At 43.7% G+C, this 14,982-nt stretch overlaps 1 protein-coding gene across 10 annotated transcripts in view; it reads right to left on the minus strand.

The window, feature by feature from the left end:
- The window catches only part of mad1l1 (mitotic arrest deficient 1 like 1), a 132,386-nt gene extending 122,309 nt beyond the window's left edge, over nt 1-10,077 (minus strand). For 3 of the 10 annotated variants that reach the window (XM_090195060.1, XM_090195066.1, XM_090195067.1), the window contains exons 1-9: nt 9,668-9,793; nt 8,718-8,771; nt 8,126-8,302; nt 7,500-7,640; nt 6,812-6,991; nt 2,412-2,536; nt 2,097-2,178; nt 699-829; nt 147-261 (exon numbers count right to left, since the gene is read on the minus strand). In XM_090195060.1, the coding sequence (XP_090051186.1) occupies nt 147-261; nt 699-829; nt 2,097-2,178; nt 2,412-2,536; nt 6,812-6,991; nt 7,500-7,640; nt 8,126-8,302; nt 8,718-8,741 (975 nt within the window). In that variant the 5' untranslated portion in view covers nt 8,742-8,771; nt 9,668-9,793. The other 7 variants (XM_090195063.1, XM_090195061.1, XM_090195064.1 and 4 more) reach the window with 7 other exon arrangements.
- Nucleotides 10,078-14,982: the final 4,905 nt, after the last annotated feature.

Raw genomic sequence — 14,982 nt, forward strand, 5'->3', positions numbered from 1 at the left:
TATTTTTCACCAATTAAAAAAATAAATGTTACGTTTCCTTTTCAGTTGTGTATCAGAACAACCATTAGTTAGAACAGACAGCACACTGCAAATGTTTCTCCTCCAGCCCGGTTTCACATTTAAAAAACACAAAACAGGTCACACACCTCCTTCTCCAGCTCCACGTTCACCATCTCCTCTTTCATCTTCTCCATCCGTTCTACCTTACGTCTCAAACCCTCCGTTTCCTCCTTCAGCAGGATCACGTTCTCCCTCGTCTCCCTGGGATACGGAGTGAGGGGAGACAGTGAGAGAGAGTGAGAGAGAGAGAGAGAGAGAGGTTTAAGAGACATTAATGATAGTTGTCTTCTTTTACAACCTACAAATAACCTCTTAGCTGTCCTGCTCCATGTGTTCTAGTAGTGTTACCTGAGGTAAACATTCTCCTCTCTTAGCAGTCCTGCTCCATGTGTTCTAGTAGTGTTACCTGAGGTTAACATTCTCCTCTCTTAGCTGTCCTGCTCCATGTGTTCTAGTAGTGTTACCTGAGGTAAACATTATCCTCTCTTAGCTGTCCTGCTCCATGTGTTCTAGTAGTGTTACCTGAGGTAAACATTCTCCTCTCTTAGCTGTCCTGCTCCATGTGTTCTAGTAGTGTTACCTGAGGTAAACATTCTCCTCTCTTAGCTGTCCTGCTCCATGTGTTCTAGTAGTGTTACCTGAGGTAAACATTCTCCTTTCTTAGCTGTCGGAGCTCCTTGTCCATATCTGGGACCCTAGCGACCTCTGACCTCATGTTCTTCACTATGACAACATCCTGTTCCTGCAGAGCCAACTTCCTCTCCAACTCCTGGGGGGGGGGGGGGGGGGGGACACACACACACACACCTTTGAGTGGTATTCTCCGCTCATGAAAGAGAGATTTAATGACAATCTGAAAGGTGAACATCGTGGAGTTTGAGGTTGTGTGTTAGACTGAAGAGTTAATAGCATCTCTTAATTTGATGGCAGGTCATTTAAACCCAGAAACAATAAATGGTGATTACATTACATAAAAAAATGACCACTTAACTTCCTAAATGACACTTTGGAGAGAGAACACACATGGATGCCAAGATAAGCAGAAGCAAAAGAAATGGACCTGCACCTGTTCAACAGCTCAAAACCTCCACAGGCATATAAAGCACCACAGAATAAACAAGATTGATACTTCAGTCCTTTTCCTAGTACCAACTCTAGTCCCAATCTCAACCCCAGTCCTAATCCTAATTTAGCTCCAACTCTAGTCCCAATCTCAACCCCAGTCCTAATCCTAATTTAGCTCCAACTCTAGTCCCAATCTCAACCCCAGTCCTAATCCTAATTTAGCTCCAACTCTAGTCCCAATCTCAACCCCAGTCCTAATCCTACTATAGCTCCAACTCTAGGCCCAATCTCAATCCCAGTCCTAATCCTAACCTAGTTCCCCAACTCTAGTCCCAATCTCAGCCCCAGTCCTAATCCTAACCTAGCTCCAACTCTAGTCCCAATCTCAATCCCAGTCCTAATCCTAACCTAGTTCCCCAACACTAGTCCCAATCTCAGCCCCAGTCCTAATCCCAACCTAGCTCCAACTCTAGTCCCAATCTCAATCCCAGTCCTAATCCTGACCTAGCTCAAACTCTAGTCCCAATCTCAACCCCAGTCCTAATCCTAATTTAGCTCCAACTCTAGTCCCAATCTCAACCCCAGTCCTAATCTAGCTCCAACTCTAGTCCCAATCTCAGCCCCAGTCCTAATCCTAACCTAGCTCAAACTCTAGTCCCAATCTCAACCCCAGTCCTAATCCTAATTTAGCTCCAACTCTAGTCCCAATCTCAGCCCCAGTCCTAATCCTAACCTAGCTCCAACTCTAGTCCCAATCTCAATCCCAGTCCTAATCCTAACCTAGTTCCCCAACTCTAGTCCCAATTTGAATTCAGGTATTATCAGTCTCAATCTTCATACATCAGTCAACCCTAGTCCTAACCTCCTAGTTTTCTAAAACCTAGTCCCAATCTGAACTGTGTTAATACCAATCTTAATCTAGACATCATTCATTTTAGTCCTACTTTGAACAACAATAATCCTAGCCTCACCTTAATCTTGAGTTCATGGTCGGAGCAGGTGGATGATGCTAACTGGAGGGCCTGGCACCGCTGAGACACTTCCTGGTACTTCCTGTAAAGAGGACCAGTCAGGGGGGAGGAAATCGAGGCAGAACCAATCAGAGGGAAGGGAAGCCAGGAAATACCAATCAGAAGAAAGGAAATCCAGGCAGGACCAATCAGAAGAAAGGAAATCCAGACAGGACCAATCAGAAGAAAGGAAATCCAGACAGGACCAATCAGAAGGAAGGAAATCCAGACAGGACGAATCAGAAGAAAGGAAATCCAGGAAGTAGTGTGTGTTACCTGTGTTGTAGCTCCACTTGTTCCTGTAGTCCCTGGTTCTCCAGTGTCTGGTTAGAGATGGTGTTGTCCCGCGTCTGGACCTGCTGCTTCAGGTCCCGGATCTCATCCTTTAAACCGCTCACAGTCTGCAGGGACCAATAACACATAGTGTAGTCATCAATCTCATCCTCAATCTCATCCTCAACCTCATCCTCTACAGGGACAAATAACACATAGTGTAGTCATCAATCTCATCCTCAATCTCATCCTCAACCTCATCCTCTACAGGGACAAATAACACATAGTGTAGTCATCAATCTCATCCTTTAAACCGCTCATCCTCTACAGGGACAAATAACACAGTGTAGTCATCCATCTCATCCTCAATCTCATCCTTTAAACCGCTCGCCTTCTACAGCTGCCTCCTGCGGGGACGCGGGTTGGGATTTAAAATATATATATATATAAATAGGACAACTAATGAGTTACTCCACAGAAAAGTAGCAATTTGACGATGTGAGTGGAGACTAGAGGTCGACCGGTTAATTAGGGACGATTTCTAGTTTTCATAACAATCGGGAATTTTTGGACGCCGATTACATTACAGTACACTGCATTGCATTGCATTCCATGAGGAGACTGAGTGGCAGGCTTGACCACCTGGTACGCGAGTGCAGTAGGAGCCAAGGTAAGTTGCTAGCTAGCATTAAACTTATCTTATAAAAAAAACAACCAATCTTCACATCATCACTAGTTAACTACACATAGTTGATGATATTACCAGGTTAACTAGCTTGTCCTGCGTTGCATATAGTCGATACGGTGCCTTTTAATTTATCATCGAGTCACAGCCTACCTCGCCAAACGGGGGATGATTTAACAAGAACACAATCATTGCACGAATGTACCTCACCATGAACATCAATGCCTTTCTTAAAATCAATACACAGAAGTATATATATTTCTTAAACCTGCATATTTAGTTAAAATAAATTAATGTTAGCAGGCAATATTAACCAGGTGAAATTGTGTCACTTCTCTTGCGTTCATTGCACACAGAGTCAGGGTATATGCAACAGAGTGGGCCGCCTGGCTCGTTGCAAACTAATTTGTCAGAATTGTACATAATTATGACATAACATTGAAGGTTGTGCAATGTAACAGCAATATTTAGACTGAGGGATGCCACCCGTTAGATAAAATACAGAACAGTTCTGTATTTCACTGAAAGAATAAAACGTTTTGTTTTCTAAATGATAGTTTCCGGATGTGTTAATGACCAAAGGCTCGTATTTCTGTGTGTTAATATTATATTATAATTAAGTCTACAATTTGATATTTGATAGCGCAGTCTGACTGAGCGGTGGCAGGCAGCAGAAGGCTCGTAAGCATTCATTCAAACAGAACTTTCCTGCATTTGCCAGCAGCTCTTTGCAATGCTTGAACCACAGCGCTGTTTATGACTTCAAGCCTATCAACTCCTGAGATTAGGCTGGCAACACTAAAGTGCCTATTAGAACATCCAATAGTCAAAGGTATATGAAATACAAATGGTAGAGAGAGAAATAGTCAACATGTAGTAATTCCTAGAATAACTACAACCTAAAACTTCTTAACTGGGAATAATGAAGAACTGGGAATGTTGAACCACCAGCTTTCATATGTTCTCATGTTCTGAGCAAGGAACTTAAACGTTAGCTTTTTTTACATGGCACATATTGCACTTTTACTTTCTTCTCCAACACTTTGTTTTTGCATTATTTAAACCAAAATTGAGCATGATTCATTATTTATTTGAGACTAAATAGAGTTGATTTATGTATTATATAAAGTTACAATTAAAGTGTTCATTCAGTATTGTTGTAATTGTCATTATTACAAATAAAAATATAAAAATCGGCATTGTCTTTTTTTGATCCTCGAATAAAACTTTATCAGCATTGAAAAATCCTCATCAGTCGACCCCTAGTGGAGACATAAAGTTGTGGAGTGATTTTATGGTATAATCTGATCTCTGTTACAGGTGTACCTGGTTAGAGGAGTGATCTGATGGTATAATCTGATCTCTGTTACAGGTGTACCTGGTTAGAGGAGTGATCTGATGGTATAATCTGATCTCTGTTACAGGTGTACCTGGTTAGAGGAGTGATCTGATGGTATAATCTGATCTCTGTTACAGGTGTACCTGGTTAGAGGAGTGATTTTATGGTATAATCTGATCTCTGTTACAGGTGTACCTGGTTAGAGGAGTGATTTTATGGTATAATCTGATCTCTGTTACAGGTGTACCTGGTTAGAGGAGTGATTTTATGGTATAATCTGAACTCTGTTACAGGTAGGTTTGGTTAGAGGAGTGATTTTATGGTATAATCTGATCTCTGTTACAGGTGTACCTGGTTAGAGGAGTGATTTTATGGTATAATCTGATCTCTGTTACAGGTGTACCTGGTTAGAGGAGTGATTTTATGGTATAATCTGATCTCTGTTACAGGTGTACCTGGTTAGAGGAGTGATTTTATGGTATAATCTGATCTCTGTTACAGGTGTACCTGGTTAGAGGAGTGATTTTATGGTATAATCTGATCTCTGTTACAGGTGTACCTGGTTAGAGGAGTGATTTTATGGTATAATCTGATCTCTGTTACAGGTGTACCTGGTTAGAGGAGTGATCTGATGGTATAATCTGATCTCTGTTACAGGTGTACCTGGTTAGAGGAGTGATTTTATGGTATAATCTGATCTCTGTTACAGGTGTACCTGGTTAGAGGAGTGATTTTATGGTATAATCTGATCTCTGTTACAGGTGTACCTGGTTAGAGGAGTGATTTTATGGTATAATCTGATCTCTGTTACAGGTAGGTTTGGTTAGAGGAGTGATCTGATGGTATAATCTGATCTCTGTTACAGGTGTACCTGGTTAGAGGAGTGATTTTATGGTATAATCTGATCTCTGTTACAGGTGTACCTGGTTAGAGGAGTGATTTTATGGTATAATCTGAACTCTGTTACAGGTAGGTTTGGTTAGAGGAGTGATTTTATGGTATAATCTGATCTCTGTTACAGGTGTACCTGGTTAGAGGAGTGATTTTATGGTATAATTTGATCTCTGTTACAGGTGTACCTGGTTAGAGGAGTGATTTTATGGTATAATCTGATCTCTGTTACAGGTGTACCTGGTTAGAGGTGTGATTTTATGGTATAATCTGATCTCTGTTACAGGTGTACCTGGTTAGAGGAGTGATTTTATGGTATAATCTGATCTCTGTTACAGGTGTACCTGGTTAGAGGAGTGATTTTATGGTATAATCTGAACTCTGTTACAGGTAGGTTTGGTTAGAGGAGTGATTTTATGGTATAATCTGATCTCTGTTACAGGTGTACCTGGTTAGAGGAGTGATCTGATGGTATAATCTGATCTCTGTTACAGGTGTACCTGGTTAGAGGAGTGATTTTATGGTATAATTTGATCTCTGTTACAGGTGTACCTGGTTAGAGGAGTGATTTTATGGTATAATCTGAACTCTGTTACAGGTGTACCTGGTTAGAGGAGTGATTTTATGGTATAATCTGAACTCTGTTACAGGTGTACCTGGTTAGAGGAGTGATTTTATGGTATAATCTGAACTCTGTTACAGGTAGGTTTGGTTAGAGGAGTGATTTTATGGTATAATCTGATCTCTGTTACAGGTGTACCTGGTTAGAGGAGTGATTTTATGGTATAATCTGATCTCTGTTACAGGTGTACCTGGTTAGAGGAGTGATTTTATGGTATAATCTGATCTCTGTTACAGGTGTACCTGGTTAGAGGAGTGATTTTATGGTATAATCTGATCTCTGTTACAGGTGTACCTGGTTAGAGGAGTGATTTTATGGTATAATCTGATCTCTGTTACAGGTGTACCTGGTTAGAGGAGTGATCTGATGGTATAATCTGATCTCTGATACAGGTGTACCTGGTTAGAGGAGTGATTTTATGGTATAATCTGATCTCTGTTACAGGTGTACCTGGTTAGAGGAGTGATCTGATGGTATAATCTGATCTCTGTTATAGGTAGGTTTGGTTAGAGGAGTGATCTGATGGTATAATCTGATCTCTGATACAGGTGTACCTGGTTAGAGGAGTGATTTTATGGTATAATCTGATCTCTGTTACAGGTGTACCTGGTTAGAGGAGTGATTTTATGGTATAATCTGATCTCTGTTACAGGTGTACCTGGTTAGAGGAGTGATCTGATGGTATAATCTGATCTCTGTTACAGGTGTACCTGGTTAGAGGAGTGATTTTATGGTATAATTTGATCTCTGTTACAGGTGTACCTGGTTAGAGGAGTGATTTTATGGTATAATCTGATCTCTGTTACAGGTGTACCTGGTTAGAGGAGTGATTTTATGGTATAATCTGAACTCTGTTACAGGGATACCTGGTTAGAGGTGTTGAGCCATCCGTCCCTCTCCTCCACCCTTCTGTTGAGAGACTCTAGGGTCCGATGTAGAGCACGGTTTGCCTCTGCCTTTTCCGATAGGCTCTGGCTAGACTCCGCCTCCCTCTCTTCCAGGCGTCTGATTCGTCCCAGCAGGTCCTGGTTACGGTCCACCTCACGCTGGAACAATTAGAACGTGGGCCATAGAAGTCAGAACACAGAATTTAGAACACAGAACACAGAATATGAATACACAGAATACTCCAGGTGTGTGTGTGTGTTACCTCCAGGTGTATGTGTGTGTGTGTGTGTTACCTCCAGGTGTATGTGTAGGTGTGTGTGTGTGTGTTACCTCCAGGTGTGTGTGTGTGTTACCTCCAGGTGTATGTGTGTGTTACCTCCAGGTGTATGTGTGTGTTACCTCCAGGTGTATGTGTTACCTTCAGGTGTATGTGTATGTGTTACCTCCAGGTGTATGTGTATGTGTTACCTCCAGGTGTACGTGTTACCTCCAGGTGTATGTGTATGTGTTACCTCCAGGTGTATGTGTATGTGTTACCTCCAGGTGTATGTGTATGTGTCACCTCCAGGTGTATGTGTATGTGTTACCTCCAGGTGTATGTGTATGTGTGTGTGTTACCTCCAGGTGTATGTGTGTGTTACCTCCAGGTGTGTGTGTGTTACATACCTCAAAGTCCCTAGCGCTCAGCGTTGCGTTCTTCTCCAGTTCGATGCGTGCTCTCTTGTGACTGATCTCCATCTGTCTCTTCTCCTGGTCCATCTGGATCAGCTGGGTCTTAGACTGAACCTTCTCTGCTGCCTCCAGCAACTACACACAGAGACACACGGGTCACTTCCTGTGTCTTACATACACAGGTTTCAGACTGAACCTTCTCTGCTGCCTCCAGCAACTACACACAGAGACACACGGGTCAATTCCTGTGTCTTACATACACAGGTTTCAGACTGAACCTTCTCTGCTGCCTCCAGCAACTACACACAGAGACACACGGGTCACTTCCTGTGTCTTACATACACAGGTTTCAGACTGAACCTTCTCTCTGCAGTCTCTGGTCATTCACAACAACACAATGTGTCGGTCTCAGTCCCACCACCTCTGTCCTCTAAATACTGGTTCTGTAGGATGTGGTTCTGTGTGCGTCTGTCCTACTCCACCCACCTGTAATCTCTGCAGGTACTGGTTCTGTAGGACGTGGGTCTGTGTGTGTCTGTCCTACTCCACCCACCTGTAATCTCTGCAGGTACTGGTTCTGTAGGACGTGGGTCTGTGTGTGTCTGTCCTACTCCACCCACCTGTAATCTCTGCAGGTACTGGTTCTGTAGGACGTGGCTCTGCACCGGGGCGGGTTCTCCCTGGTTCCGAGACGTGTCCGGAAGAGAGATGAAACTCTTAAAGGACTTCAGAGTGGAGAACACCGTTGTGTCATCCTCAATGTCCATGGTCAACTGTTTACAAGGTTGCTGTAGCTTCTATAAGAGAGAGAGAGACCAACATTTACAGGAGCTACGATGTCCATGGTGGTCAACTGTTTACAAGGTTGCTGTAGCTTCTATAAGAGAGAGACCAACATTTACAGGAGCTACGATGTCCATGGTGGTCAACTGTTTACAAGGTTGCTTTAGCTTCTATAAGAGAGAGACCAACATTTACAGGAGCTACGATGTCCATGGTCAACTGTTTACAAGGTTGCTGTAGCTTCTATAAGAGAGAGAGAGACCAACATTTACAGGAGCTACGATGTCCATGGTGGTCAACTGTTTACAAGGTTGCTGTAGCTTCTATAAGAGAGAGACCAACATTTACAGGAACTACGATGTCCATGGTCAACTGTTTACAAGGTTGCTGTAGCTTCTATAAGAGAGAGAGAGAGAGAGAGAGACCAACATTTACGGGAGCTACGATGTCCATGGTCAACTGTTTACAAGGTTGCTGTAGCTTCTATAAGAGAGAGAGAGAGAGAGACCAACATTTACAGGAGCTACATACAATGTCCATGGTCAAGTGTTTATTTACAAGCTTACTGCACTAGAACAGAGAGGGGGTAACTAGCTGGCAGTAGCTAGTAGCACATATTCCTATGTGACATAGGGGGCTATGTCCATGGTCAACGAGCATTTTGGGGCGACTATCTCTGGTGGGCAAGAGTGGCGCACCACTGGTTCGATTCCAGGCTGTATCACAACCCGGCCGTGACTGGGAGTCCCATAGGGCAGCGCACAATTGGCCCAACGTCTTCCGGGTTAGAGTTTAGTTAAATAAAGGTTAAAGAAATAAAAAGCTACCTTATACGCTGATCCATTCGCATGCGTCGGATGCACAACTCGTACTGCTGATCCGACGCATGCGCCTGGAGCAAAGATAGTCTGGGGTCAAATAAAAATAAAATTGTCCGAAAGTCGCAACATGATGTTTGAAATGAGCATACAAAAGAAAAGTTGGACTTTAGTGACTTTGCACAATTGGAAAGATGAAGGGTCAAGCAGCATGTAACGCCATGGACCAGAGCTACTAACGTGAACTAGTAACGTTAACCAACTAGCCATGCTAACCTGCTACCAGGGATGCCTAATAACTATGGATTACTCGGTTATTTTAAGGATGGACGAGTCACACGTTGTAGTTGATGAACATAAATAATGTGATCACAACATCTCTAAGATAGTTAACGTTGGTTACCTAGACGTCTCGAATCCCCTAGTTAGCTAACGTTAGCTAGCAAGCTCAATCGGCAAATTGTCATCACATGTTGATCGGATAGACGTCGGCAAATAATCCGACTATTAAATCATATGGACACGTTATAGAATTTATTATACAGCTTGATCAGATCTTACCTTGGAACTTGACGTTTAAAAAGTTGACTAGTTGGGTAGTTATAGATAGTAACAACAGCTAGCTAGCATAACTTCGAACTCCCTCCTTTCCGAGAACAAGATCTGTGCTGTTATCGCGAGATTACCTGCTGCGTTCTAAAGAGAGTCAAGGCTGCGCTCGATGCGCATATTGAGCAATTCACTAAATACTTCCGAGTAAGATCATCTTATATCTTTATACCATTTGGTTTGGAAGTGATTTTTATGTAAACTAATCCGTGAAGCGGCTTGAATATATATATTTTTGCAGTTTAGCAGGGTTCCACTGAAACTTATTCTATAGTATTCTTATCTTCTTTGGAATTGGGTTGGCGGATCTTGTAGTGATGGGCATTCCGGCCCTTTTCAGTGAGCTGGCTATGTTGGCTCCTAAACGGCTCTTTAAAAAAAAAGGTTTTGTATTTTTTCAAGTCAAACAGTTTGCGATAGTTTGACTATGATTGGTGTTTAAACAATTCTAATAAAATTATTAAATGAAATCATACTCTACCTTAACCACAATGTATTTAAATGTTATTGTTATGAAAAAATGGAATATATAAATAAATGATATTCCATTATGTGGAACTTTCTGTCCATTGATAAACATAGGATGTCCATCAACTCTGTCACATGTCCTGTGGTTACATTTGCTTCTCTCTGGCGGCTGGCTGTGATTGGCTGCAGACCCTTACACAGGGGTATCATTATTGAGGCTGTCACATAGCTGAAAAGAGAGAACAGTAACTTATTAGTTCAGGTTCATGTTTTGTCTACTGATACTACATTCTCATACTACTGCTCATATACATATATAATACTGGATTAAATAATGATGTAGTAATAACTGCTTACTGTACCTCTCTCCACTGATCCCCACAGTGACCTGCTCAAAGGGTTCCAGGACTCCTCCTCCACCACCACCTCCCATTCCTCTTGGGTCAGAGCATCATTGACAATGGCCAGGGTAGCGATGATGGCATCCTTTGACTCAAGAAACCGCTTCAACATATAAAATGTTGAATTCCACCTTGTAGTGTAGTGTTGTTTAGGCCTCAGCTCAGGCATGCCCATCTGGTGTTGTGTAGACCTTAGTTTTTCAGCACCTACTGTGCTACTGTGGAAGTGTTCGACAGCTGCTTTCACTTTGTCCACAGTGGGCTTCATCACCTTCAGAGCATCTCTTACAATCAGGTTGCTTGTGTGGGCAAGACATGGATGATGGGTCCATTTTAAAATGTTCATGGCTTTTGTTTGGTGATGACACGACAGTGGAAGGCCTGATCACAGACAACGATGAGACACCTAATAGGTAGGAGGTCAGAGACCTGGCAGTACGGTGCCAGGACCACAACCTCTCCCTCAACATCAGCAAGACAAAAGAGTTGACTGTGGAAAACACAGGAAACAGAGGGCCAAACACGCCCCCATCACTTCATCACTTCTGTAGTGGTGTAGGGTTCAAGTTCCTCTGGGTTCACATCACCAAGGATCCATCATTTCAACGGGGCTGTAGTGGTGTGGGGTTCAAGTTCCTCTGTGTTCACATCAACAAGGATCCATCACTTCATCACTTCTGTAGTGGTGTGGGGTTCAAGTTCCTCTGTGTTCACATCACCAAGGATCCATCACTTCATCACTTCTGTAGTGGTGTAGGGTTCAAGTTCCTCTGTGTTCACATCACCAAGGATCCATCATTTCAACAGGGCTGTAGTGGTGTGGGGTTCAAGTTCCTCTGTGTTCACATCACCAAGGATATATCATGGTCCACACAAACTAACACAGTCCTAAAGAGGGCACAACAACACCTCTTCCCCCTCAGCAGGCTGAAAGGATCTGGACCCTCAGATCCTCCAAAAGTTCAACAGCTGCACCACTGAGAGCATCTTGACTGGCTGCATTACCGCTTGGTATGGAAACTGCTCGGCCTCCGACCGCAAGGCACTACAGAGGGTAGTGCGTACGGCCCAGTAAATCACGGGGGCCGAGCTTCCTGCCATCCAGGACCGATATGTCTATAGGTTCGAGTCCAGGCTGTATCACAACCAGCCATGAATGGGAGTCCCGTAGGGCGGCGCACAATTGGCCCAGTGTCGTAAAGGGTTTGGCCGTCATTGTAAATAATAATTTGTTCTTAGCTGACTTTCCTAGTTAAATAAAGGTTAAATAAAATACAAAAACAAATAGGAAATGCTTAGAAATAACCAGGCTAAAGCAATGGATGTACAGGCTGAATGACTGGAGATTTGTGATGGCAAAATGCTGTACTGATGTGAATGGCTATACAGAATCCCAGTCACACACAGGGAACGGGGATCAGAGGTCCTAACGTGTGATTTATTAGAATCCCCAGTAGCCGACGGCAACGGAGACAGCTAGTCTTTACTGGGATCTGACACATAACAAAAAATACTTCACAGTTTACATATATTTAAAAACATGCATATGGAGTGTGTGTGTGTGTGTGTGTGTGTATCTATCAGTTACACATACCTGTCAGTACATACACACAATAATTCACATGGAGGTCAAATGGAGGTCACATGGTCGTCAGCTATTGCTTCATCGGTTGTTTCCAAACCAGGTCTGAGGTTCACTAGCTCTGTATAAGATAGAAGGGAGCACCATGCACTCACGGCTCTGTATAATACTGTGTATAAGATAGAAGGGAGCACCATGCACTCACGGCTCTGTATAATACTGTGTATAAGATAGAAGGGAGCACCAGGCACTCACGGCTCTCACTGTCTGCTGGGGTAAGTGTGTGTGTCAGAGCTGTGTGTACGGTGACTATGGAAACTATTTGGAATTTCCAACACTTTGTTATTAAAACAAGTAGTGTCTTTCCTCAACTCTCAGCCAAGAGAGACTGTGTGCCCTCTGGTTACAATGAAGAGCAAGACTGTGTGCCCTCTGGTTACAATGAAGAGCAAGACTGTGTGCCCTCTGGTTACAATGGAGAGCAAGACTGTGTGCCCTCTGGTTACAATGGAGAGCAAGACTGTGTGCCCTCTGGTTACAATGGAGAGCAAGACTGTGTGCCCTCTGGTTACAATGAAGAGCAAGACTGTGTGCCCTCTGGTTACAATGAAGAGCAAGACTGTGTGCCCTCTGGTTACAATGGAGAGTAAGACTGTGTGCCCTCTGGTTACAATGAAGAGCAAGACTGTGTGCCCTCTGGTTACAATGGAGAGTAAGACTGTGTGCCCTCTGGTTACAATGGAGAGCAAGACTGTGTGCCCTCTGGTTACAATGGAGAGCAAGACTGTGTGCCCTCTGGTTACAATGGAGAGCAAGACTGTGTGCCCTCTGGTTACAATGAAGAGCAAGACTGTGTGCCCTCTGGTTACAATGAAGAGCAAGACTGTGTGCCCTCTGGTTACAATGAAGAGCAAGACTGTGTGCCCTCTGGTTACAATGAAGAGCAAGACTGTGTGCCCTCTGGTTACAATGGAGAGCAAGACTGTGTGCCCTCTGGTTACAATGGAGAGCAAGACTGTGTGCCCTCTGGTTACAATGAAGAGCAAGACTGTGTGCCCTCTGGTTACAATGAAGAGCAAGACTGTGTGCCCTCTGGTTACAATGAAGAGCAAGACTGTGTGCCCTCTGGTTACAATGAAGAGCAAGACTGTGTGCCCTCTGGTTACAATGGAGAGCAAGACTGTGTGCCCTCTGGTTACAATGGAGAGCAAGACTGTGTGCCCTCTGGTTACAATGAAGAGCAAGACTGTGTGCCCTCTGGTTACAATGAAGAGCAAGACTGTGTGCCCTCTGGTTACAATGGAGAGCAAGACTGTGTGCCCTCTGGTTACAATGAAGAGCAAGACTGTGTGTCCTCTGGTTACAATGAAGAGCAAGACTGTGTGTCCTCTGGTTACAATGAAGAGCAAGACTGTGTGCCCTCTGGTTACAATGAAGAGCAAGACTGTGTGCCCTCTGGTTACAATGAAGAGCAAGACTGTGTGCCCTCTGGTTACAATGAAGAGCAAGACTGTGTGCCCTCTGGTTACAATGGAGAGCAAGATGTGCCGTTCTGTTCTGGGCTGCAGCTTAACTAGGTCTTTCTTTGCAGGACCTAAACATACGGCTGGACATGAATCAAGATGAGATAAAACTAGAGCCTGCTTGCAGCCTTCTTTGTGGTTTTCTACGGACAGACCATCATCTTTACAACCATTGAATCTATATGTTTTGACCAGGACAGTTCACAATCTAAGGTAACGCCAAGTCATTTAGTCTCCTCAACTTGTTCAACAGCCACACCACTCATTACCAGATTCAGCTGAGGTCTAGAACTTAGAGACTGTGCAGCACACATACACAATCCACTTCAACCAGCTGCTGTTGATACTTCAGAATGAAAGGCAGGGATCATAATATAGAAATAGAAATATAGATAGGTAATAAGAGAAGTACCATAGTCTACAGGTTACACGCTTACAGTAAAATCAGCACACATACACAATCCACTTCAACCAGTTACTGTTGATACTTCTGAATGAAAGGCAGGGATCATAATATAGATATAGAAATAGAATGAAATATAAATTGATAGGTAATAAGAGAAGTACCATAGCCTACAGGTTACACGCTTACAGTAAAATCAGGGAACGATGGAAACTATTATGTATATCCTGTCTGGAATCAACGGTGTGGGGTCTTTAGGGAACGTTCCATGGTGTACGGTCTTCAGGGAACGTTCCATGGTGTACGGTCTTTAGGGAACGTTCCATGGTGTAGGGTCTTCAGGGAACGTTCCATGGTGTACGGTCTTCAGGGAACGTTCCATGGTGTACGGTCTTTAGGAAACGTTCCATGGTGTACGGTCTTTAGGGAACGTTCCATGGTGTACGGTCTTCGGGGAACGTTCCCCGGTGTACGGTCTTCAGGGAACGTTCCATGGTGTACGGTCTTTAGGGAACGTTCCATGGTGTGGGGTCTTCAGGGAACGTTCCATGGTGTACGGTCTTCAGGGAACGTTCCATGGTGTACGGTCTTCAGGGAACGTTCCATGGTGTGGGGTCTTCAGGGAACGTTCCATGGTGTACGGTCTTCAGGGAACGTTCCATGGTGTACGGTCTTCGGGGAACGTTCCATGGTGTACGGTCTTCAGGGAACATTCCATGGTGTGGGGTCTTCAGGGAACGTTCCATGGTGTGGGGTCTTCAGGGAACGTTCCATGGTGTACGGTCTTCAGGGAACATTCCATGGTGTGGGGTCTTCAGGGAACATTCCATGGTGTGGGGTCTTCAGGGAACGTTCCATGGTGTACGGTCTTCAGGGAACGTTCCATGGTG

This window comes from Oncorhynchus mykiss, chromosome 13 (genome assembly GCF_057628025.1).
Source record: "Oncorhynchus mykiss isolate SJ-2025 chromosome 13, ASM5762802v1, whole genome shotgun sequence".
Taxonomy (NCBI): domain Eukaryota; kingdom Metazoa; phylum Chordata; class Actinopteri; order Salmoniformes; family Salmonidae; genus Oncorhynchus; species Oncorhynchus mykiss.